Here is a 23,967-nt window from a genome sequence, read left to right as displayed (position 1 = left end):
TTATTGTGGGCATTTTTTTTCTTGTGTCACAAAAAAAAGCAAAAATGTAAAAATGTTCATTGAAAAGTGAAAAAAATAATCATACTGCAAAATAATAATACAAGAATTTTCATCTAATTTTGAAAATGTAATATTTTACCTATCATTTTGTTGTGTGTGTTTTATTTATATATATATTTATATATTTATTTTACATGTATGTATTAAACATAATAAAATAATTTTTTTTTGTGCATTTTTTTTTTGTTGTGTAACAAAAAATAAACATTAAAAAAGCAACAAGTTTCATGGAAAAAGTTTTACATAATGGACAAAGTGAAAAATGTCGACTTAATACTGTAAAATAATGATAAAAATAGTTTAATCTCATTTAAAATGTAATCTTTTATATATATATATATATATATATATATATATATATATATATATATATATATATATATATATATATATAAAATATTGCACATAATACAATAAATAATAATGAAGTATATAATTATTGTTTTTCTGTTTTTGAACAGAGAATGATGTCAGGGCTCATTGATCAGGGTGACGACATGGGCCTGGTGACCCCGATAGAGCTGACGGACCCTCAGAAGGACGACGACCCCCAATGCCCCGCCCACTTCAGGCAGAGTCTCATGTAAATAGTGCATACATTTGCATATTCATATTACACACTAAAAGTACTGCCCAGGATTCAGTACATCATTTTAAAATTTGTTTAAAGTTCATTCCAAAAACCCTTTGACATGCATCCTTTGGGATGCATTAATCCTAGTTTCATGCACTACATCGTATGGAAAGTGTGTGATTTAGGATGCAGCCGCACACACAAACCCACAGAGATGCTAGGATTGGTTTTCTGTAACTCTCATGTCTGCAGCATCTCTGTGTTTTTCGTGCGGAGTAAATCTACGCCCTGTTCCCACAAGTCTGTGCTCGTCATCCTCCAGCAGGTTTTTGATCAGGGCCGGGCCGCTCGTCATCCATAATGCCACAAACACACGTTTCCATGCTCACTGTTTGCTTAAACGTCTCCCCGCCTCAGACCATGAATTAATGAACCACATTTACGTAATGACTGTGTTTGTGTTTCGCCCTGATCGGGCAGGTTTATGAAACCGTGTCTCAGAGGGTTTTGATATTAATGTAAAATATTGGCAAATTTCTAATTTTTGCTTAGTTTAAGGTGAAGAATTAAAATAAAACTAAAAACTTTATTTAATTGGCATTGACATAACTAGATATTGGTAAAGAGATAGCTTGATGCTAAAACGCCTGCTCAAGATTGTTCCTTCTAATTCTTGTCTTGTTTGTTAAGTAAAGTTTGCAATATGAGACATGCACCGATCAGGCGTAACATTTTGAGCACTGACAGGTGAAGTGAATAACACTGATTATCTCTTCATCACGGCACCTGTTAGTGAGTGGATATAATAGGCAGCAAGTGAACATTTTGTCCTCAAAGTTGATGTGTTAAGAGCAGGACAAATGGGCAAGTGTTGGGATTTGAGCGAGTTTGACAAGGACCAAATTGTGATGGCTAGATGACTGGGTCAGAGCTTCTCCAAAACTGCAGCTCTTGTGGGGTGTTCCCGGTCTGCAGTGGTCAGTATCAAAAGTGCTCCAAGGAAGGAACAGTGGTGAACCAGAGACAGGGTCATGGGCGGCCAATGTGGGGAGTGAAGGGTGGCCCGTGTGGTCCGATCCAACAGACGAGCTGCTGTCTGATGAATCATGTTTTCTTTTACATCACGTGGATGGGCGGGTGCGTGTGCGTCTCTTACCTGGGGAACACATGGCATCAGGATGCACTATGGGAAGAAGGCGAGCCGGCGGAGGCAGTGTGATGCTTTGGTCAATGTTCTGCTGGGAAACCTTGGGTCCTGCCATCCATGTGGATGTTACTTTGACACGTACCACCTATCTAAGCATTGTTGAGACCATGTACACCCTTTCATGGAAACGGTATACCCTAGTGGCTGTGGCTCTTTCAGCAGGATAATGCTCCTGACACAAAGCAGAAATGGTTTGAGGAGCACAACAACCAGTTTGAGGTGTTGACTTGGCTTCCAAATTCCCCTTATCTCAATCCAATCGAGCATCTGTGGGATGTGCTGAACAAACAAGTCCGATCCATGGAGGCTCCACCTGCTAACAGCTTGGTGCAGATCCCACAGCACACCTTCAGGGGTCTAGAGGAGTCCATGCCTCGAGGGGTCCGGGTTGTTTTGGCAGCAAAACGGGGACCAACACAATATTAGGAAATACAAATACTTTATGCATATTAGAGCAATAATTGATGCATTCAGAATCTGCAGTTGTATTGAATTGCGATGAGAATCTGGGCACATGAATTAGAAAAACAGAGAAGCCGTGATGCGTATCCGGATGATGAGGGAATGCTGGTCTCGTGGGCTCTTTCAGAGGCACAGCTAAACCCGAGGAGGACGCTGATTGATTTCTGGAGCTGTGTTCACCCGCCGCCGCCGATCTAGAACCCCTTCAGAATGATCAAGAACCTTCTTTAAGCTTCAAGCTAGTGATTTGTCATCCTTATTTACATCGATCAGGCATAACATTATGAGCACCTTCCTAATATTGTGTTGCTGCCAAAACAGCCCTGACCCGTCGAGGCATGGACTCCTCTAGACCCCTGAAGGTGTGCTGTGGTATCTGCAGATGTTAGCAGCAGATCCTTTAAGTCCTGTAAGGTGGATCCTCCATGGATCTGACTTGTTTGTTCAGCACATCCCACAGATGCTCCATTGGATTGAGATCTGGGGAATTTGGAGGACAATCAACACCTCAAACTCGTTGTTGTGCTCCTCAAACCATTCCTGAAGCATTTCTGCTTTGTGTCAGGAGCATTATCCTGCTGAAAGAGGCCACAGCCACCAGGAAATACCGTTTCCATGAAAGGATGTACATGGTCTCAACAATGCTTAGGTAGGTGGTACGTGTCAAAGTAACATCCTCATGAATGGCAGGACCCAAGGTTTCCCAGCAGAACATCGCCCAAAGCATCACACTGCCTCCGCCTTCTTCCCATAGTGCATCCTGGTGCCATCTGTTCCCCAGGTAAGAGACGCACACACACCCGGCCATCCACGTGATTCATCAGACCAGGCCACCTTCTTCCATTGCTCCGTGGTCCAGTTCTGATGCTCACGGTCGGCTCTTTCAGCGGTGGACAGGGGTCAGCATGGGCACCCTGACTGGTCTGCAGCTCCATACGCAACAAACTGATGCACTGTGTATTCTGACACCTTTCCATCAGAACCAGCATTAACTTCTGGAGCAATTTGAGCTACAGGAGCTCGTCTGTTGGATCTGACCACATGGGCCAGCCATGACCCTGTCACCGGCTCACCACTGTTCCTTCCTTGGACCACTTTTGATCGATACTGACCACTGCAGACCAGGAACACCCCACAAGAGCTGCAGTTTTGGAGATGGAGAATATACATTTTGTATAGCATTACACCTATGGAGAGTCCCCGTAAACCACATATTCCAACATGTGTGTGTGTGTGTGTGTTTGTCATGGATGAGGTGTTTGGCTGCAAATGAGAGGCCCATAGAGTGGAAAACAATAGAGAAAAAATGGGTCTCGTTGGATGGAAACAACTCCATTCGCTGTACAAAGAGGCTTTTGAGAGAGAAACAAAAGTATTACTGTTGTTGACATGTGATCAAACCTCCAGCACAAAGTATTAAAGTTCAGTTTGCGTGTCGTCCTGCAGTTTGTTCTCCAGATACGAATGATTTCTCAGATCACGTGGGTTGTTGAGGAGAGCTGTCTTTATTAAAAGATCAGATGTACCATTTTAACTTGCTGGAGCAGAAAACAGGTGGGAAAATCCCACAGAAAGGACGGGAAGCAGTGTTTTTTGAGCTTTTATGGACCCGAGCCACATATACAGACTCTTCACACCTGACACACTTAGCGAGTGAACCACTCTTCAAAAAAAGGACATACTAGTTTTGATTAGTCTCTGTTTTTGTTGATGATGCTCTTTTGGTTTTGCATTGAATTCAGGAAGCCAGATTTGTTGCACAGCAGGCGTTGTGGTGTTTGTGCGTCTGAAGTGTCGTTTTTCACCAAAGTGTGAGACGAGGAGGTGATGATGTCACTGCAGCAAACTCCACGTGCAGAAGGTTCACGTTTAGAGACGAGCAGCTCTAATTACATAAGGCAGCAGAGAGGGGCACACACTCACAATCAGGGTTTGTGCAGAATAGCATGCTGTAGTATCAGATGGGTTTTGATTATAATTAAACGTCAGCAGATGACACTGTTTTAACTTCTGAACAGGTTTAGAAATGTCTCAGTTATACAATATGTGCTGCTGTTTGCCTCCATATCAAACCAGGACCTGCTTGAACACACACAGCCTTGATAGAAGGTATATATAGAAGGTACCTATAATAGAAGTTAGCACAAGTATAATTTGATGGAAGTTACATATAGATTATTTTTCTTTAGAATAACATGCACTGATGAATCCTTCAAGTAAATAGTGTCAGTTTTGATGTCATCTTGTCTGTAAGTCCCTCAGCAGTGAGCGAATCATGCGTCATCTGTGCAATAACAGCCGTCCCAGCGTCTCCAGAGGCATGTCGCGTGTGTTGATGTTCTGCTTTCCCTTTGAATGCTGATTTGAATCATTTGGTTTGAGACGGTTCTTCCTCAGAGACCCTGTGTTTGTCACTGAGCAGGAAGACGCACAACAACAAACACAAGCACGTAAATGAGGACTTATCCTTATATAAAGCTCATTACCGTGACTGCAGATTGACCCAAACCCCTAAAAGAAAACTTTATTTACTTGATTTATAAAAGGGTTAGTTTGCCCAAAAATGAAAATTGTCATCATTTACTCACCCCCATGTCATTCCAAATTCGTAAGTCTTTATCTTTGGAACACAAATGAAAATTTTCGATCACTTTAAATGATGAACAGATTGAATTTAGGCTTTTATTCCCATATAAACATTGATCAATGCACACATAATTTGTGGTAAACAAAAGCTCAAGCGTGCTTGCTTGATGTGCGAGAACCAATGAGGTTCATTCTGGTGTTACGCAGCACGTTTGAGCTTCAGCGAGAACCAGTGAGGTTCATTCTCGTGTTACGCAGCACGTTTGATCTTCAGCGAGAACCAATGAGGTTCATTCTCGTGTTACGCAGCACGTTTGAGCTTCAGCGTGAACCAATGAGGTTCATTCTCGTGTTACGCATCACGTTTGAGCTTCAGCGAGAACCAATGAGGTTCATTCTCGTGTTACGCAGCACGTTTGATCTTCAGCGAGAACCAACAAGGTTCATTCTCGTGTTACGCAGCACGTTTGATCTTCAGCGAGAACCAATGAGGTTCATTCTCGTGTTACGCAGCACATTTGAGCTTTCACAAGAACCAATGAGGTTCATTCTAGTGTTACGCATCACATTTGAGCTTTCGCAAGAACCAATGAGGTTCATTCTCATGTTACGCATCACATTTGAGCTTCCTCAAGAACCAATGAGGTTCATTCTCGTGTTACGCATCACGTTTGAGCTTCTGCAAGAACCAATGAGGTTCATTCTCATGTTACGCAGCACGTTTGATCTTCAGCGAGAACCAATGAGGTTCATTCTCGTGTTACGCAGCACGTTTGATCTTCAGCGAGAACCAATGAGGTTCATTCTCGTGTTACGCAGCACGTTGATCTTCAGCGAGAACCAATGAGGTTCATTCTCGCGTTACGCAGCACGTTTGATCTTCAGCGAGAACCAATGAGGTTCATTCTCGTGTTACGCAGCACGTTTGATCTTCAGCGAGAACCAATGAGGTTCATTCTCGTGTTACGCAGCACGTTTGATCTTCAGCGAGAACCAATGAGGTTCATTCTCGTGTTACGCAGCACGTTTGATCTTCAGCGAGAACCAATGAGGTTCATTCTCGTGTTATGCAGCACGTTTGAGCTTCTGCGAGAACCAATGAGGTTCATTCTCGTGTTACGCATCACGTTTGAGCTTCTGCAAGAACCAATGAGGTTCATTCTCGTGTTACGCAGCACATTTGACCTTCAGCAAGAACCAATGAGGTTCATTCTCGTGTTACGCAGCACATTTGAGCTTCATCAAGAACCAATGAGGTTCATTCTCGTGTTACGCAGCACATTTGAGCTTCAACAAGAACCAATGAGGTTCATTCTCGTGTTACGCAGCACATTTGACCTTCAACAAGAACCAATGAGGTTCATTCTCGTGTTACGCATCACATTTGAGCTTCAACAAGAACCAATGAGGTTCATTCTCGTGTTACACAGCACATTTGAGCTTCAGCAAGAGCCAATGAGGTTCATTCTCGCGTTACGCAACACATTTGAGCTTCAACAAGAACCAATGAGGTTCATTCTCGTGTTACGCAGCACATTTGACCTTCAACAAGAACCAATGAGGTTCATTCTCGCGTTACGCAACACATTTGAGCTTCAACAAGAACCAATGAGGTTCATTCTCGCGTTACGCAGCACGTTTGACCTTCAACAAGAACCAATGAGGTTCATTCTCGTGTTACGCAGCACGTTTTAGCTTCAACAAGAACCAATGAGGTTCATTCTCGCGTTACGCAGCACGTTTTAGCTTCAACAAGAACCAATGAGGTTCATTCTCGTGTTACGCAGCACGTTTGACCTTCAACAAGAACCAATGAGGTTCATTCTCGTGTTACGCAGCACGTTTGACCTTCAGCAAGAACCAATTAGGTTCATTCTCGTGTTACGCAGCACGTTTGACCTTCAACAAGAACCAATGAGGTTCATTCTCGCGTTACGCAGCACGTTTTAGCTTCAACAAGAACCAATGAGGTTCATTCTCGTGTTATGAAGCATGTTTGAGCTTCAGCAAGAACCAATGAGGTTCATTCTCGCGTTACGCAGCACGTTTGACCTTCAACAGGAACCAATGAGGTTCATTCTCGTGTTACGCATCACGTTTGACCTTCAACAAGAACCAATGAGGTTCATTCTCGTGTTATGAAGCATGTTTGACCTTCAGCAAGAACCAGTGATGTTCATTCTCGTGTTATGAAGCATGTTTGAATTATAAACTAAATATCATGTGCATAACGTCACCGTCAATAGACAATAACAGAATCTTTTTTCAAAAACGTGCACTTTGAAACACGTTTTGAAAAGTTTTCAGGCCAAAACTCATGAAAGATTTCCCATTTTTAGTTGAAAACTGTCATGTAAATGGCCCCTGAGATTCAAAGATTTTATTTGTCACACCATGTACACTGTTATATACAGGAGACAACTTGCAGTGAAAGGTCAATCTGGACAGAGATTTTTTGGTGATGTTGACTTTCCATTATAGTTATTTCTTCTTTTTTTAAATTACAGTCTTTTTATGTATTATTTAGTTAGATTTGTGTGTCTTCATTGAGTAAATCAGGAGTAGTTTAATGACTTTTTTTCTTAAGACAAACAACAGGAAGTGAGTGCTCACATTTCCTCATGGTGAATTACAGAATGATGTTTCATGCTTATGGAGAAACTGTGAGTTGTGTGTGTCATTACTGCAACACACCAGAACAGTGTGTAACGTATTCTGAAACGCTGACCACAGAAGCACTTTCACTCAGATGTGTTTGTGTAAACACTGGCGAGAGGAGCTTTTAGTGCTAACAGACTTTTTTCGAGCTGAATTCTCTCTGATGGTTTTACTGAAGTATTACTGAAGGGTTTCTTCATAAAAGAAGAGGGTTTTTCCACGTAATATGATGCACCTGCTGTCAACATCATAATTCCAGCTATCAAAAATAAGTTCTAAGAACATTTTGCTAATGTTCATATTAAGTTATTTTCAAATATTCGTTGAACTTCCAGTTTTTAAAATGTTTTAAAAAAAAATGTTCTTGGTTATACGATCGTTAAGGAAACATTCCATTTAATCATTCTGCAAAGATTATTGGAATGTTACTTTTGAATGTTCTGAACATTCCAAAACAAATTAAAAAATGTTAGAAGAACAACCAACTGAAACATTCCAGAAAAAATGTTCCATGAAAACGTTTTTGTGCTAATGTTTCGAGAACATTATTAAAGACCAGATAACTTTGAATGGATATTCTATTAACGTTACAGGAAGGATGTTTGTTCATATCTTTGAGAGTTCAGAGAACGTTCTGTTAGCTGTGATTACTCCATTCGGAGGATAATGATCATGTTTGAGGGCTGAAATCTGCTGTTTACTTGCTGAAATGATGGAATTACCGGCAGCTGAGCCGCTTCAGGAAGGAAACGTGAGGAAAGTTCTCTGAAGTCATCAGCCACCAGAAGTTATAAACAATGATTGATTGTGTGTGAGAGGAAGTTCAGGGAATTAGGTGAAGGAGCCGGGCAAATGAGACAGGAAGATCTCCAGCTATATTGAAATATTGCAGTCACAAACATGGTTTTTGTGTTCAGCATTTTTCTGTAAGAAATGAATGAGAAATCACCATCCTAATATTTCAAAGGCGTTTAACTTTTATAACCCAATTTATACGCTGACATTTTTTTCTCTAGACTCAATCACCTTTCACTGCTCTGTATTTCTTCAGTTTTGTCTCCGGATCATTTGGCGACCAATCTTTCGCTGGTTTTCAGGATGTGTGTCTGTGTGTTTGTTTAAGTGGGAAGACATTGAGGTTTTGACCTGGTAAATAAATATGAAAATGCACTTTGCACATTTGCACACATTTGCCTGCGGCTGGAGCCGGAGTGATGATTTTGGGGTTCATGTCTGTTTGTATGATCATTTATCCACACGCATTTTGCATGATATTTGGATTTCGTTTGAACCACGTGCAAAAAGACACAGAGACATTATGTGAGGAAAAATGTTATCTTTGTTATTTTCGTGAATATGTGTTTGACCATGCGTTTGTTTTCACTGAACTGCAACAATTTTGCATTGCAGGAATATTCATAAAGAGCAGATTTGCATCTACATGTTCAACACAAACATTTTACTGATATAGATTGAACTCTGTGTTTTCCAGTGAAAAATTGTTTAATTTTTGCTTCTTTGAGGCTTGGTTATTTTTTGTTGTAAAGTTTTTGTTTTGTTTTTTGCTGCCATTTTTTCCAGGCCTTTCTCAGTAAATAAAAAATTAATCTTAAAGGAACTGGCATTATAAATTGAAAAACTAGCAATAATTTGAGTCATTGACAAATAAGGTTTTTAAAAGTGTAAATAAAAAGCAAAATGGAGATATAATTAATTTTTGAAGTTTTATTAAGTGTTAACAATGAGATTATGTGTTTTTTTAATCAATTAAAACTGCTTTTGTCATTTATTTTTTACAAGATGGACAAAATTTGTCACCAAAAAAGTCATTTGGTTTCACCAAATGACACTTTTGGTTACACCGAATGACGATATTTTCAAACAATGCAAACAGGCTGATATCTAAAAGGACAATCAAACATTTTATATTTAGTACAAGTTTTAAAAATATTACATTTTCCATGTTTTATAGCGGTTGCACCAAATGACCCGATGTTTGACATCAATGAAATTCATTTTTCCCGACATTCTTTCTCATAATAAAGCAACGACTTCTACACATAATTTTAACAACATTTGTGTTGATATATGATGTTATAAAATCATGCCAGAATAAAAAATATATACATTTATTACATTATGAATGGCTAGACGGTTAAACCGAATGACACTTTTGACACTTCAAAATCTTTAAAATATCTTTATATGGAGCAAAATATAATTAAAACCTTTTGGATTCAATAAAAGAGATTTAGTTGTACATAATTTGAATGTCATATCTTTGTTTTTTATTATTATTAAGGCCTTTGGACAAAAAAAATGACCCGTCACATCATTGATATTTCTATAATTCAATTTTATATATTATATAATATACATATATATATATATATTTTTTTTTTTAGATATTGATTTAATATAAAATATATATATTTTAAACCGTTTTTAATTATATATATATATATATATATATATATATATATATATATATATATATATATATATATATATATATATATATATATATAATATTTTATGAATGTTTAATATATTAATTGAATCTAAAATAATTTATGAATATTTTAAAATACTATTTTAATTTGTAATTTTGGTATATATGTATGTAATATACAGTATGTATGTGTGTATTTTCATTATTAGTTGTAGAATTATTATTAGTATTATATAAACTAGATTTTTACCTTTTCTGAAAAAATAATTTTACTTCTAATATTTTTACTTTTAACACTATTATTACTAATTGTACTTTATTTGTGTATTTTCAGGCTCCAGCTGATTGACGATCTCTCTTATGAAGATGTAAAGAAATGCTACAGGGGTTCAGTAAGTATATTTCATGTCTAAATCAGATAATATCCAGCAGATGAATAATAATTTGTTGCCTGAACCTTTGTGTAAAGTATGATTTAAAGTTACTGATTAAAAAACCTTAAATGTGTGATTCTTTAGATCTTACATTAATAGAGTTTCAGTTCAGTTGCCTCAAGTTTCTGTCCACAATTGTATTTAACAATCATCCGTGATGCAAGATTGTGGTTAAACATTACAAAGCCTTGTTCCTTATGGGCGGCTCGCCACTTCAGTCACAGTTTCAAAGTCAAAGAGCCGCGAGACCCTCGGGTGCTGGACGACCGTCGCGTGTTTTATCAGGTGGAAATGAATTGAGAAGTTTCCAGCGTGGGAGTTTCCCACACTTACAAAACGAAACGCTTCCTGTCATGTGAGAGAATGAATCAGTTTAGTGTTTCAGTGCATCTAGAGAAGGTTTTAGTTAATTTGACCTAGTTTCATGACAAATAAAGTTTAGTTTTGGTACGATTTTCAGCATCTTTCACATTAAGATGCCACTGTATTATGCATGAAAGAGAAGAGGAAACTGAAGCCAATGCAAGAGTCTCCATCAGCATGTGTTTCTCCACAGACCGTCAGCAAATACAACTCGCAGTACCACAAACTCTTCTCCGCCGTCCCGAAGGAGGAGATCCTCATGAAGGGTAACGTATCGGATCTTCATCAATATCTCCATTGGTTTCGCTTCAGGAACCAAGTGTCATCAAGACATAGTGTCAAATCATCTCACTCTCTTTGAATTAAACATTTATTATCTGTTAATATTCAGATCTATGTGAAAAATTTGGTCTAAATATGTGTTGTATTTCACACAAAATGTTATTTATTAAAGCGTCTGTCCTGTTTCCTCTAGTTTATTCCTGCGCTCTTCTGCGGGACATTCTGCTTCAAGGACGACTTTATATTTCCCGGAACTGGCTGTGTTTCTACGCAAACCTCTTCGGCAAAGACATTAAGGTTTGTAACTTTATGTGACGTGAAAAATAAAGATGTAAAAGTGTAAGGATTCGAGATATACCAGTGATTAAATCTGCATCAGTCTTTTTACAGTTAACTTAAACTATTAAAAATCATTTTTATTAATTGAAATATATATATATATGTATGGAAAACCTTAAAATAACTAGAAATCTTGGAAGCTAACAGAAATAAATAAGTTGAAGTACTAATAAATATATATATAATTTAAGAAAACTTTAAATACTACTGAAAAGTTGAAATACTAATAGTATATATATATATATATATATATTGTGTGTGTGTGTGTGTGTGTATATATATATATATATTGAATTATCGGTATATGAATTGATCAGTATAGAAATCAGCTTATTTCTTTTATTTCTTAGTCATTGATATTTTCTATTGTACATTATAATGTTTTGATGTCTAATTACACTTTAGCATGTAAACAAACAAATATCGGTTGGTGGTTGTGAAAAACTTCTGGGGATTTTAAAGTGGTGATTTCCAGTTCTGCAAATGAATAAAATCTTGGGGAAATCAGGAAAGTCATGTAGTGAATTAATGCAGCGTGTTTATAATAAAACTCTTGCAGGACCGGACAAGTCATGTAAATTCATTGGTCAAAGTGTGGGAATCCTGGTTATTGACCATAATATTAAAATAATCTCTGGCTGTCAGCTGATCCGTCTGCATCAGTGTATCATGTGATCAGATCTGTTGATTTGATGTTCAGCGTCTGCAGAGCTCTGAAAACGAATTCAACATGAAAAAACGATAATGTATCTCAATGATACCTTGTGACCTGATTTATACCCGCCGCTTTGTTGACTTTACTGCTGTACCAGACCTTTGTTTGTTAACGCTGATAGAATGAAAGTACAAAGATCCAGGATCATCAGCTCTCATAGTAACTCCTCATATTTGATGTTTTTATCGATGAGTGTCTGTGATGAAGCTGGTTGTTGTCTCTGCTGGTTTAGGTTGCCATCCCGGTGGTGTCTGTGCGGCTGGTGAAGAAACACAAAACCGCCGGACTGGTCCCAAACGGACTCGCCATCACCACCGACACCAGCCAGAAGGTGAGGAACGCAACCGCATGACGAACGCTTCACACACTCGATCCGCAGGTTCACACAGCGTCTGGTCCAGTGCCAGTCAAAACACTGATGATGCAAAACACAGTTCAGAAAGATCGCTGGATACGAAGTCCATCATGATGGCAGATTTTATACTGTATTTGCCAAGAAAAACAAAAACAAATCACAATTTAGATCCCATTTAATATCCTGATTCTCCTACACAGCTTTGACATAACAATAGCCATGTTTCCATCCAAAAGTGCGAATTTAACTTATGGCATAAAACATTTTCAAATAAAGCAGCGTTTACATCCCATGTTTTCAGGAGAACAAAATCGTTTCTTCCTGGGAAATTGGCGCAAAATATCAGTAATAAAACAGTTGATGCAATCTGGCTTTTTTTCCTCCATCATAAATGAGTTTGAGGGAAGATAAAATGGTAAATCAAGGGACCGAAATAGTAAATCGAGGGAACAAATTAGTAAATCGTGCGCGCAACTTAGTAAATCGAGGGACGAAATAGTAAATCGAGGGAACAAATTAGTAAATCGTGCGCGCAACTTAGTAAATCGAGGGACGAAATAGTAAACCAAGGGAATGAAATAGTAAATCGTGGGCGCAACTTAGTAAATCGAGGGAACGAATTAGTAAATCGTCCGTACGATTTAGTAAATCAAGGAAACAAAATGGTAAATCGAGGGAACGAAATAGTAAATCGAGGGAACGAAATAGTAAATCGTGGGCGCAACTTAGTAAATCGAGGGAACGAATTAGTAAATTGTCCATACGATTTAGTAAATCAAGGAAACAAAATGGTAAATCGAGGGTACGAAATAGTAAATCGAGGGAACGAAATAGTAAATTGTGTGCGCAACCTAGTAAATCGAGGGACGAAATAGTAAACCAAGGGAATGAAATAGTAAATCGTGGGCGCAACTTAGTAAATCAAGGGACGAAATAGTAAATCAAGGGAACGAAATAGTAAATTGTGCGCGCAACTTAGTAAATCGAGGGGCGATATAGTAAACCAAGGGAACGAAATAGTAAATCGAGGGAACGAAATAGTAAATCGAGGGAACGAAATAGTAAATCGAGGAAACGAAATAGTAAATTGTGCGCGCAACTTAGTAAATCGAGGGACGAAATAGTAAATCAAGGGGAACGAAATAGTAAATCGTGGCCGCAACTTAGTAAATCGAGGGAACGAATTAGTAAATTGTCCATACGATTTAGTAAATCAAGGAAACAAAATGGTAAATCGAGGGTACGAAATAGTAAATCGAGGGAACGAAATAGTAAATTGTGCGCGCAACTTAGTAAATCGAGGGACGAAATAGTAAACCAAGGCAACGAATTAGTAAATCATGTGCGCAACTTAGTAAATCGAGGGTACGAAATAGTAAACCAAGGCAACGAATTAGTAAATCATGTGCGCAACTTAGTAAATCGAGGGACGAAATAGTAAACCAAGGCAACGAATTAGTAAATCATGTGCGCAACTTAGTAAATCGAGGGTACGAAATAGTAAATCGAGGGAACGAAATAGTAAATCGAGGGTACGAAACACACTCACATATAAATGAATAAATAATTTTATAATTAATCATTTATTTAATTAATAATCATCAGATGATCTCCCCACATTAATTTTACTGTATGGCAGCTATTGACTCATTTGTGTCTGTTTAGGAGAAACATCTGAGAACTTTATTTCAATGTGACTTAATACTTATTTAAATGAAATGATGAATATTCATCAGACAGTTTGCAGTTTAGTTGCTTAAGAGGCTTTATTCAAATGTAATTTGTTTATTTCTCTGTGGCAGTATGTGTTTGTGTCTCTTCTGTCGCGGGACAGTGTGTATGACGTGCTGAGAAGAATCTGCACACACCTACAGGTGCATTAATGTTTTATTGTTTTATAATAACATAGCATGTTAGCAAATGTAAAGAGATACAGAAACATGATTCGCTGTGTTTGATCGTCAGGTGAACGGTAAGAAGAGTTTAAGTCTGAAGCAGTACCTGGAGGAACCCGGGTCTCTGTCGACGGTATGAGAAACACACAGTGATGTTCTCTGTCGTCTGAAGAGCTGTTATCTGATATGAGACTCATTTTGTTCAGGACGAGTTTCCAGTGAGCACAGACTTCACGCCGGTGTTGACATGGCGCAGGAAACCGTCTGCACCGTCCGTATCTTCATCACTGCCGGACCTGCTGGGAAACTCGACGAGCAGCTTGAGCGCAGGAGACGCGCCGTACATCGCAGAGACTCCGCTGGAGGGTACGACACCAAACCTTCAAATATGACACACGCAAACAATCATATGAGAAAGGCATAATGATATACGTGTTCATTACATGTTTATATATATATATATTAGAATAAATTAATATATAAGTAATAATTGAAATAGTTAATTATAGATTATTTTTATATAAATTATAAAATAAATACATTAAAAATTATTATTGAAATAATATAATATTAATATATAATATATATATATATATACATGTATATAAAAACATGTTTATCATATATGCTGTGTATAATGGTATACATGTCATTGATATACAAATTCTATATATAAATTATAATTTATATATGTATAATAAATTGTTATACATAAATTATAATAATTACATACATATAATTATTTATTATCATCTCTTATATAATAATACATAGAAATAAATAAATAATAACATTAAATTATTAAATAAACAAGTATATATATATATATATAACATGTATATCATATATATATATATATATATATATATATATATACAGATGTTAAAGATATACAAATTCTATATTTATATATATATAAACATACATAAAATTATCTAGCATGTTGTTAATAAATTAAATAAGTAATATAAACTATATATATATATATATATATATATATAAATGTATTTAATAATTTGTTAACTTGTTAATTTGTTTGATATTATGTATTTATTATATAAGATTAACTAGTATATCATTAATAAATTAATTATAAACTATACACATATATATTTTTAAATTAATAAAATAAATTTAAAATTATTTTTTTTTATATATATATGTTATTATCTTATATTATAAATACAAGTATATATAATAAATACAAAAAAAAATAATAGCATTAATAAATTATTAAATAAATTAAAACATATACATGTAAACGTATATCATAAATGATATATAAGCTTATGATATATACATTTTACATAGTTCTCTGTTTTGTTTAGTAATTTATTATATAAAATTTAAAATAAGCATAAGTGTGTGTATACAGTGGGTACGGAAAGCATTCAGACCCCAAAAATGTCAACAATTCTGTGTTTCTCTGTCAATATGGGGTGCTGTGTGTACATTAATGAGGGAAAAATGAACTTAAATGATTTTAGCAAATGGCTGCAATATAACAAAGAGTGAAACATTTAAGGGGGTCTGAATACTTTCCGTACCCACTGTACATATATCTTATGCTGACTGCTCGTGTGTTTCACTCTCGATGCTGTGTGGTCCTGTCAATGTTTTTTGTTATTATTCATAATGCATAAAGCACGTGATCTCTTTAAGTGTAGCACAAACTCCATCATTTATATCCAGTTTAAATAAGCAAATGTTTGTTTCTCAGTTATTCACGTCTCTGTTGATTCTGCAGTCGAGTGCTCTTTAATGAACTATTGTTCCCTGTTCTTCACGTCTTTGTCCAAATATTTGTGCCGTATTGCGGCTCATATTACGGCATGTAAAGGGACGGTTTCTGGGCGAAAGGTGAGGCGCTGTTGACACACTGATTTGAGGATAATGTTTCTGGCTGGAGGCTTTTATCTTCAGACGCCGGTCAAACATCCGTGACGGAGTTAGGAGAATGTCCACACATTGTTTGATTATTGTGAAGGCCGGTGCAGTGAGTTTTACATGCTCGGTTTCACATTTGACTACGACACGCCTGTTAACCGAGAGCTCAAAACCTGCTGTTTGTTGATTTGTGCGGCACAGCGATGCACTTGAAACAAACCGTTCTCGGCTCTGCGTGAAGCTTTTGAAACAACAGAACTAACCCAGATCTCTGATGCGTTGTGCTCCTCAGAGCGCCGTCTGGAGGCGGAGAAGATCCTGCTGGCAGAACCCGTGGCAGAACTAGGTCACATGGAGTATCATCTGCTGAAGTTCTTCATTCTGCTGTGAGTCTGCGGCACTCAAACACTCACACATCAGCACTGGGATGATCATAACCGAGATATAAATCATTATTAATAAACTGTCTTTATTTGAGAGTTTGAGAGAAACACTTGACCTCGACTCTACAGAAACGTGTCTGTTTTTGTGGTAGATTGTCGCCATCTGCTGGTTGTTCTATTGAGTTACTCTAAATTAACACTATTGTTTTTATTTTAAGAATATTTACAAAGTCAAATGTAAATTACCTTATAATATGCACTAATATAATATAGTCACACAACATCTGTATGAGTCTGACCAATAATTAATAACACATTATTTTACAATTATTATAAATAATAGTGTATCATTATTAACTTATTAATATTAATTAAGAACATTAAATATTATTCAAGAACAAGAACATATAAATATATCAAATAAATATATCAAAATTTTAATATAATAAATAATAATGTGTAATTATTAATAGTATATTGGTAATAATTAATAATGGCTGTGTGAACTAGCATATTTGTTAACTTGGTAAACCAAAAACATAGTAAAAAAATATATTTAAAATGTCAAATAATGTATAATTATTACAAGTAATAATGTGTAATCATAAATAATTATATTTATATTAATTATTAATGGCAGTGTGAACTAACAGATTTGTTTACTTTTTCAACCAAGAACAAAAACATAATAAAAAAAATCAAAAATGTCTAAAAAAAAATACATTTATAATTGTAATATATATATATATATATATATATATATATATATATATATATATATATATATATATATATATATATATATATATATTTATAATAATTAATAATGGTAGTATGAAGTAGCAGATTTGTTTACTTTCTCAACCAATAACATTATAAAATATTTAAAATGTCAAATAAATTAATTTATAATAATTATTACAGATAATAATTAATAATAATTATTAATTATATTTATAATAATAAATAATGACAGTGTGAACTAGCAGATGTTTACTTTTTCAACCCATTACAACATAATAATAATTTGAAAAATAAATCAAATAAATTAACTAATAACTATATTTATATTAATTAATAATGGCAGTATGAACTAGCAGATTTGTTTACTTTCTCAAAAACATAATAAAAATATTTAAAATGTCAAATAAATTCATTTATAATTATTACAAATAATGTGTAATTAAGCAGCTAGCAGATTTGTTAAGTTGGTTAACCAAAAACATAGTAAAAAAAATATTTAAAATGTCAAATAATGTATAATTATTACAAATAATAATGTATAACTATAAATAATTATATTTATATTAATTAATAATGGCGGTGTGAACTAACAGATTTGTTTACTTTTTTAACCAAGAACAAGAACATAATAAAAATATTAAATATATACATTTATAATTATTACAAATAATCATGTATAATAATAATTATTCAATAAATAATAATAATTATTATTAATTATACTTATAATAATTAGTGTGAACTAGCAGATGTTTACATTTTCAACCAAGAACAAAAATATAATAATTTGAAAAATAAATTGTCAATAAATTAAAAATTATATTTATATTAATTAATAATGGTAGCGTGAACTAGCAGATTTGTTTACTTTCTCAAACAAAAACATAATAAAAATATTAAAAATGTCAAAAAAAAAGTATAATTATTACAAATAATATTTAATAATATTAATAATTATAATAATTAATAATGCCATAGTGAACTATAAGATTTGTTTATTTTATTAATCAAGAATTTAATAAAAATATTTAAAATGTCAAATAAATGAATTTATAATTATTACAAATAATTATAATGTGTAATTATTAAAACTTATTTTTATAATAATTAATAATGGTGGTGTGAACTAGCAGATTTCTTTACTTTCTTAACTCAACAGGAGTAGTTTGAAATTTGTAGTCTTATTTTTAATAAATTTGTGTGTAATTAAAGCTACAGTAAATGGAAGGATTGTAACGTCTGTGTTTGTGTTTCCCAGCATTATTTTGCTCATCATTTCCTCGTGTTATCTGGCGTTCCGGGTCTGTAGTCTGGAACAACAACTGTCTTTCCTCAACACACAACCGGCAATGTCCATGAGAGAGAGGTACACACACACACACACACACACACACACACCTGCAAAGACTGTGTTTGGGCTCTAAGATCTCTCCCTCTGTCCAGGTAACCCAGGTTTAACCCCGTGCCAACCCATCAGGAGAGCGGCGTCTCTCCCCATTACACCAGCTCAAGCACAGGTACAGCACTAGTCACCGAGTAGTTAGCTAACGGACCAGCAGAGGGCGCCGGTGAGCCGCGAGAGCCGGACTGCTGACCTGTGAAGATTCCCACAGCAGGAATATTAGCCATAGTTGCCTGGCTTCACTAACACCTCCGCGTTCAGGACGGATGATCAGGGTTACGTTGGTGACACTTTCATGTTACGGAGAACGTTTCACATTTTTAACTCTTTCTGTGTCAATATTGTTGTTTTTATGGAGCAAACATTTCTGTTATCCTGCCCGAAATGTGCATGTTTACCAGTGTTTAGTGCACTGCCAGAATCACCTTCATGAGTATTTTTGTCTTGTTCACCGGTAAAAGTATGCCAAGATCCTAAACGCGAAGGTCACGGGTTCGATTCCCGGGAAAAATTAAGTTGTTTTGGTTTTTGTACAATGCATTTTTATACCATATTTCAAAAAATTAACTTAATTCAAGAGAAATTCTCTGAAAACGTGTCTTAATATCTTATGCTGTTTTGTTCGCAGGTTTTTTTAATGATATTTTTACTGAAAAACGAGACAAAATGCGAATTGAGAATGATTTTTGCAGTGAACGGATGAGATGTTCTGGGTTTTCTTGTGGACTTGAAGAGAAAAGTAAGAATTGATATTATTCACACACATTTCAAGATCATTTCAAGGCAAGGACGGAAGGTGAAAGGTCAAGGTCAAGTGAATCTGAGAGGGTTAGGTTGTGAAGGACTGGAGTTGGGGTTCAATCGTGGTTAAATCTCCTGTTGACTGTATTAAAGTGCATTATGGGCCGTCTGTAGGTCGTTACGTACTTGAAATATACGCTTGCATTTCTGGCATGCTAGATGATTTAGGATATGGATATTTAATAGTTGTGCTGTAAATGAGAGATTGTAGTCGTGATGTTTTTGTACATGCTCATGATTTCTGCCACGCTGTAGATGTTTTATAACTTTCTTTCTGACACAAGCAGACGAGAGGTAGAAAGTTCAAACTAATAAAAACTTTCACCACATTCTTGTTTCTAAGAATCATTTATGTGCAAAATCTGATGATTTTAACAAAGACTTTTATTGTTTCTGTTGTTTTTCATTAAGAGAAGTCGCTGTGTGTTCATTAACTGACCGCTAGGATTGTCACAGTCAGAGAAAAACTAAATATTAGATGAAAAATGTAAAACTGTGGCCTGGAAAAGTCAACATTGCTATAGTGAATATTTAAATATACTCTTTTTGAAATCTTTATTAAATTGTCTAAATAAATTTAAAATTGTTTAAAACTAATAAAATTATAGAAATTGTGTTCACACTACAACCATAATGATAAAGAGGCTCAATATTATTATTTTTCCCCAGTTAATGAAGAACAAATATTAAAATGTTTTTGTCTGTATGGTAAGATGGGTGTTTTTAGTTAATACTGAAGGGTGTTTATCTGTTTTCAGCCGGTTGGGGGCGACAAACAATCACAATAAACAATTTTCAGTTGCATGAGCTCAACAATGTATAAAGCAAAATAAATATTTAATACAGACAGGTAAACAACGATAAAATATCAATTAAATATATTTGTAGCTTTCGAACTTACAAGATAAGAGTGCAAAGGTTATGCTCTTCTGAACGTGTGTTTATATATATAGATATATATATGGGTCAATGACGGGATGGGTTATTTTTTTGTCCAAAGGCCTTAATAATAATAATAATAAACAAAGATATGACATCCAAAGTATGTAAGGCAGTACAACTAGATCTCTTTTATTGAATCCAGAAGGTTTTAATTATATTTTGCTACATATAAAGGTATTTTAAAGATTTTGAAGTGTCAAAAGGTCATTTGGTTTAACCGTCTAACCGTTCATTTGTGATTAAAATATCGTAAAATGTAATTTTTTTTTATTCTGGCATGATTTTATAACATCATATATCAACTTAGTGCAAAATGGGATTAAAATTATGTGTAGAAGTCGTTTTGTTATGAGAAAGAATGTCGGGAAAAATGAATTTCATTGATGTCATTCGGAGTAACCGATATAAAGGGACCATTTTGGATCAAGTCATGCGGTCAGGATCATGTGACAGGATGTGACATCAATCAGACACCTGCAAAGGACCACATGATCATGAAGCAAAGTAAGTAAATTTTATAAATTCATATTTTCACTTGTTCATATGCATATCCCGAAACATCAGGTCATTCGGTGCAACCGCTATAAAACATGGAAAATGTTGTGATATTTTAAAAACTTGTACTGAATATAAAATATTTGATTGTCCTTTTAGATATCAGCCTGTTAGCATTGTTTGAAAATATCGTCATAACCAAAAGTGTTATTTGGTGAAACCGGAATTTTGAACTGGAATGACTTTTTTGGTGTGAAATTTTGTCAATCTTGTAAAAAAAAATGACAAAAGCAGTGTTAAATGATAAAACTTATAAAATATATACTTTACTGATGTATGTAAGCAATATTATTCTGGTCTGTTCTTTCTAAGACTTATTTGTGTGCACATGTCAGGTTATATTATTCATCTATAAACTGTGTTTAAAATAATCGCAGAGTCTACGGCACAACTATATAACGAAAACTTCACAGAAGAACGATATCGTTGGAATCGCGTTTTTTTCTTTCTTTTTTTTCCACTGATGGACGATAAAAACATCGACAGCCAATCAGAATTTATTCTACTCCAAAAGAGCGCGAGCATTTAAAGAGACAGACGACAAAACTGCAGCGCGCGCGTATAATAAACAGAACGCTGAATAGTTATTGTTATAGTCGGTGTGAACGGGATTGTATTATTATCTGAAAAAAACGCTCTTATCTGAAGGTTTGAAGTGGGAATCTGCTGCAGCTTCATGGCCAGCAGTGACACACCTGGTTCCTCGAGGCCTTAAACTGACATCTGAGGTGAGCAATTCCTGGAATGTTTCATCCGACCCCTGGAAGGGTCACGGAGAGCCACAAACGCTCATTCTGAAGGGAGTTTCACCTCAATTACTCAGTGATTCTGCTTTTGTGTCCCATAGAAGAGAGAGAGCCATGGGTTTGGATGGAAAAGAGGGAGAGAAACTGATATTCGGAGGCGTGTCGGATTCAAATCCACTCTGTAGTCTGAGTGTGTTTAATACAGTCACAGAAGACTCTGAAAACAGCTTCATTTGAGTCTGTTATTCACATACGGAGGGTTTTGTTAAAGCATGCTTCAGTAAAACCGTCTTTTATGGGTCTTTGCGGTCCTAGCTGAGAGACTCAAAGGACATCAGGGGCGAAAAATAACACGGCAGTGAATTTGTGGTCAATGAGAACAGTATTTCTCACTGGAGATGGTTTAACACAGGCTTCATTAAACCAACATAACCAGCCAAACACACAATATATAGGTAACTTTTAATGCTTAAAATGAGGCAGTCTTGAGAGTGGTTCAGTGGACGAACATTTGGAGCCATAAGAGGAAGACTTTCCTTTAAACCTTTATGTATAATGCATTATAAAAGTATTTTAATGCATAAATTATGCAGCTTATAATGCATTGTATGATCTCATGAATATTTATAACCACAGTTATAATACTTATGTTACGCCTTTAGAAAGTATATATATTAAAACACACAACCAGTTTCAGATGTAACAAGGAATCTGCAAATATTATAATGCATTTTAACTTTGGTTAGTTATTTATGAAGAGATATAATGCATTATAACGTACATTATGAAAACCTTTATAGTCCATTATAAATACATAAAGACTTTAAGTGTTACTGATAAATCATCAGTATTTTTGGTCTGTTTTCCTGGTAAGAAAGATTTTAGATTTCCAAGATGTGACATAAAAAGTCGAAATTATGACATATTAATCATGATTATGACATAAAAATCATAATTATTGTATAAAAAAAGTACAACTAATGATATTAACATCGTAATTATGACTTAGTATTATGGTATGAGATGAAAATCTAAATTATTACTTTTTTATTCCGTAATTATGACTTAGTATGTCATAATTTGGACTTTTTTACTGTATGTCACAATTATGACTTCATCTCAACATGACTCAGTATGTCATAATTTGGACTTTTCATTGCTTAAATGTCATAATTTAGACTTTTCATCATATAAATAATCATATTTTATATCATAATAATGAGTTAGTATGTCATAATTTTGACTTTATCTCATAAATATGACTTAGTATGTCATAATTTCAACTTTTTGTCATAATTACGATTTAGTGTTTCATAATTTAGACTTTTTAATGTCATAATTATGGCTTTTCATTCCATAAATATGACTTAGTATGTCATAAATTTGACTTTTTGTCATAATTTCGACTTTCTATGCCTTGATTTACAAAAACTTGATTTTTTTTCTTATGTGGCAGAAATGTTCTTGCATGGTCCAAAACTTTTAGTCAAACGCCAAAACACTGACTGAAGTCCGTAAAGGGAAAAAGTCCTTTCCGCATGGATGAATAAATCCCGCTCATACTTCCCTGAAAAGCACTCGCGATCAGAAAGACAGTCACCTTGTCACCATCTGTCCTCTCTGTCGGAATGGACTTGGCAAGTCCTGGATCGACCCTGCCAGGAAGACGGACACATGTGGATTCCAGAAGAGAACACTCTTAAAGGGACAGTTCATTACAAAATGGATCTTCTGGCATCATTTACTCAGCTTCATGTCATTCAAACCTGTGGAAGCCCATTTCTGTCACATAAGAAAAAAAGACATGCTTTTGTACATCATAATTATGACAAAAATAGAGATTATGACGTACCAAGTCATAATTATGATCAAAAAGTCAGAATTATGACCTAAATAGTTATAATTGACACATACATTCAAAATTTTGTAAAAAAAAAATTAGTATCTCATAATTTTGGCTATTAATCTCAAAATGAAAACTCATAATTTAAATTTATTTAGATTTTTATTTTCAAAATTTACCTAGTATATCATATTTCAACTTTTTATCTCATAATTTTGACTTTTTAGTTCAAAATTACAACTTTGTGCAATAATTTTGACTTTTTTCCCATAATTTGGACTT

The 23,967-nt window shown here is 35.0% G+C and overlaps 1 protein-coding gene across 2 annotated transcripts in view; it reads left to right on the top strand.

Moving 5' to 3' along the window:
• The window catches only part of LOC137014672 (GRAM domain-containing protein 2A), a 30,200-nt gene extending 10,259 nt beyond the window's left edge, over nt 1–19,941 (top strand). For both annotated transcript variants that reach the window (XM_067379109.1, XM_067379110.1), the window contains exons 2-12: nt 522–643; nt 10,334–10,391; nt 10,990–11,062; nt 11,272–11,375; nt 12,365–12,463; nt 14,290–14,361; nt 14,453–14,515; nt 14,589–14,748; nt 16,562–16,655; nt 18,655–18,762; nt 18,840–19,941. In XM_067379109.1, coding sequence (XP_067235210.1) covers nt 525–643; nt 10,334–10,391; nt 10,990–11,062; nt 11,272–11,375; nt 12,365–12,463; nt 14,290–14,361; nt 14,453–14,515; nt 14,589–14,748; nt 16,562–16,655; nt 18,655–18,762; nt 18,840–18,843 — 954 coding nt within the window. In that variant the 5' untranslated portion in view covers nt 522–524 and the 3' untranslated portion in view covers nt 18,844–19,941. The remainder of the gene's footprint in view (nt 1–521; nt 644–10,333; nt 10,392–10,989; nt 11,063–11,271; nt 11,376–12,364; nt 12,464–14,289; nt 14,362–14,452; nt 14,516–14,588; nt 14,749–16,561; nt 16,656–18,654; nt 18,763–18,839) is intronic.
• The last annotated feature ends 4,026 nt before the right edge of the window (nt 19,942–23,967 follow it).

Source organism: Chanodichthys erythropterus, chromosome 24 (genome assembly GCF_024489055.1).
Source record: "Chanodichthys erythropterus isolate Z2021 chromosome 24, ASM2448905v1, whole genome shotgun sequence".
In the NCBI taxonomy this organism is placed as follows: domain Eukaryota; kingdom Metazoa; phylum Chordata; class Actinopteri; order Cypriniformes; family Xenocyprididae; genus Chanodichthys; species Chanodichthys erythropterus.
This window is presented reverse-complemented; position numbering and strand designations above follow the sequence as displayed.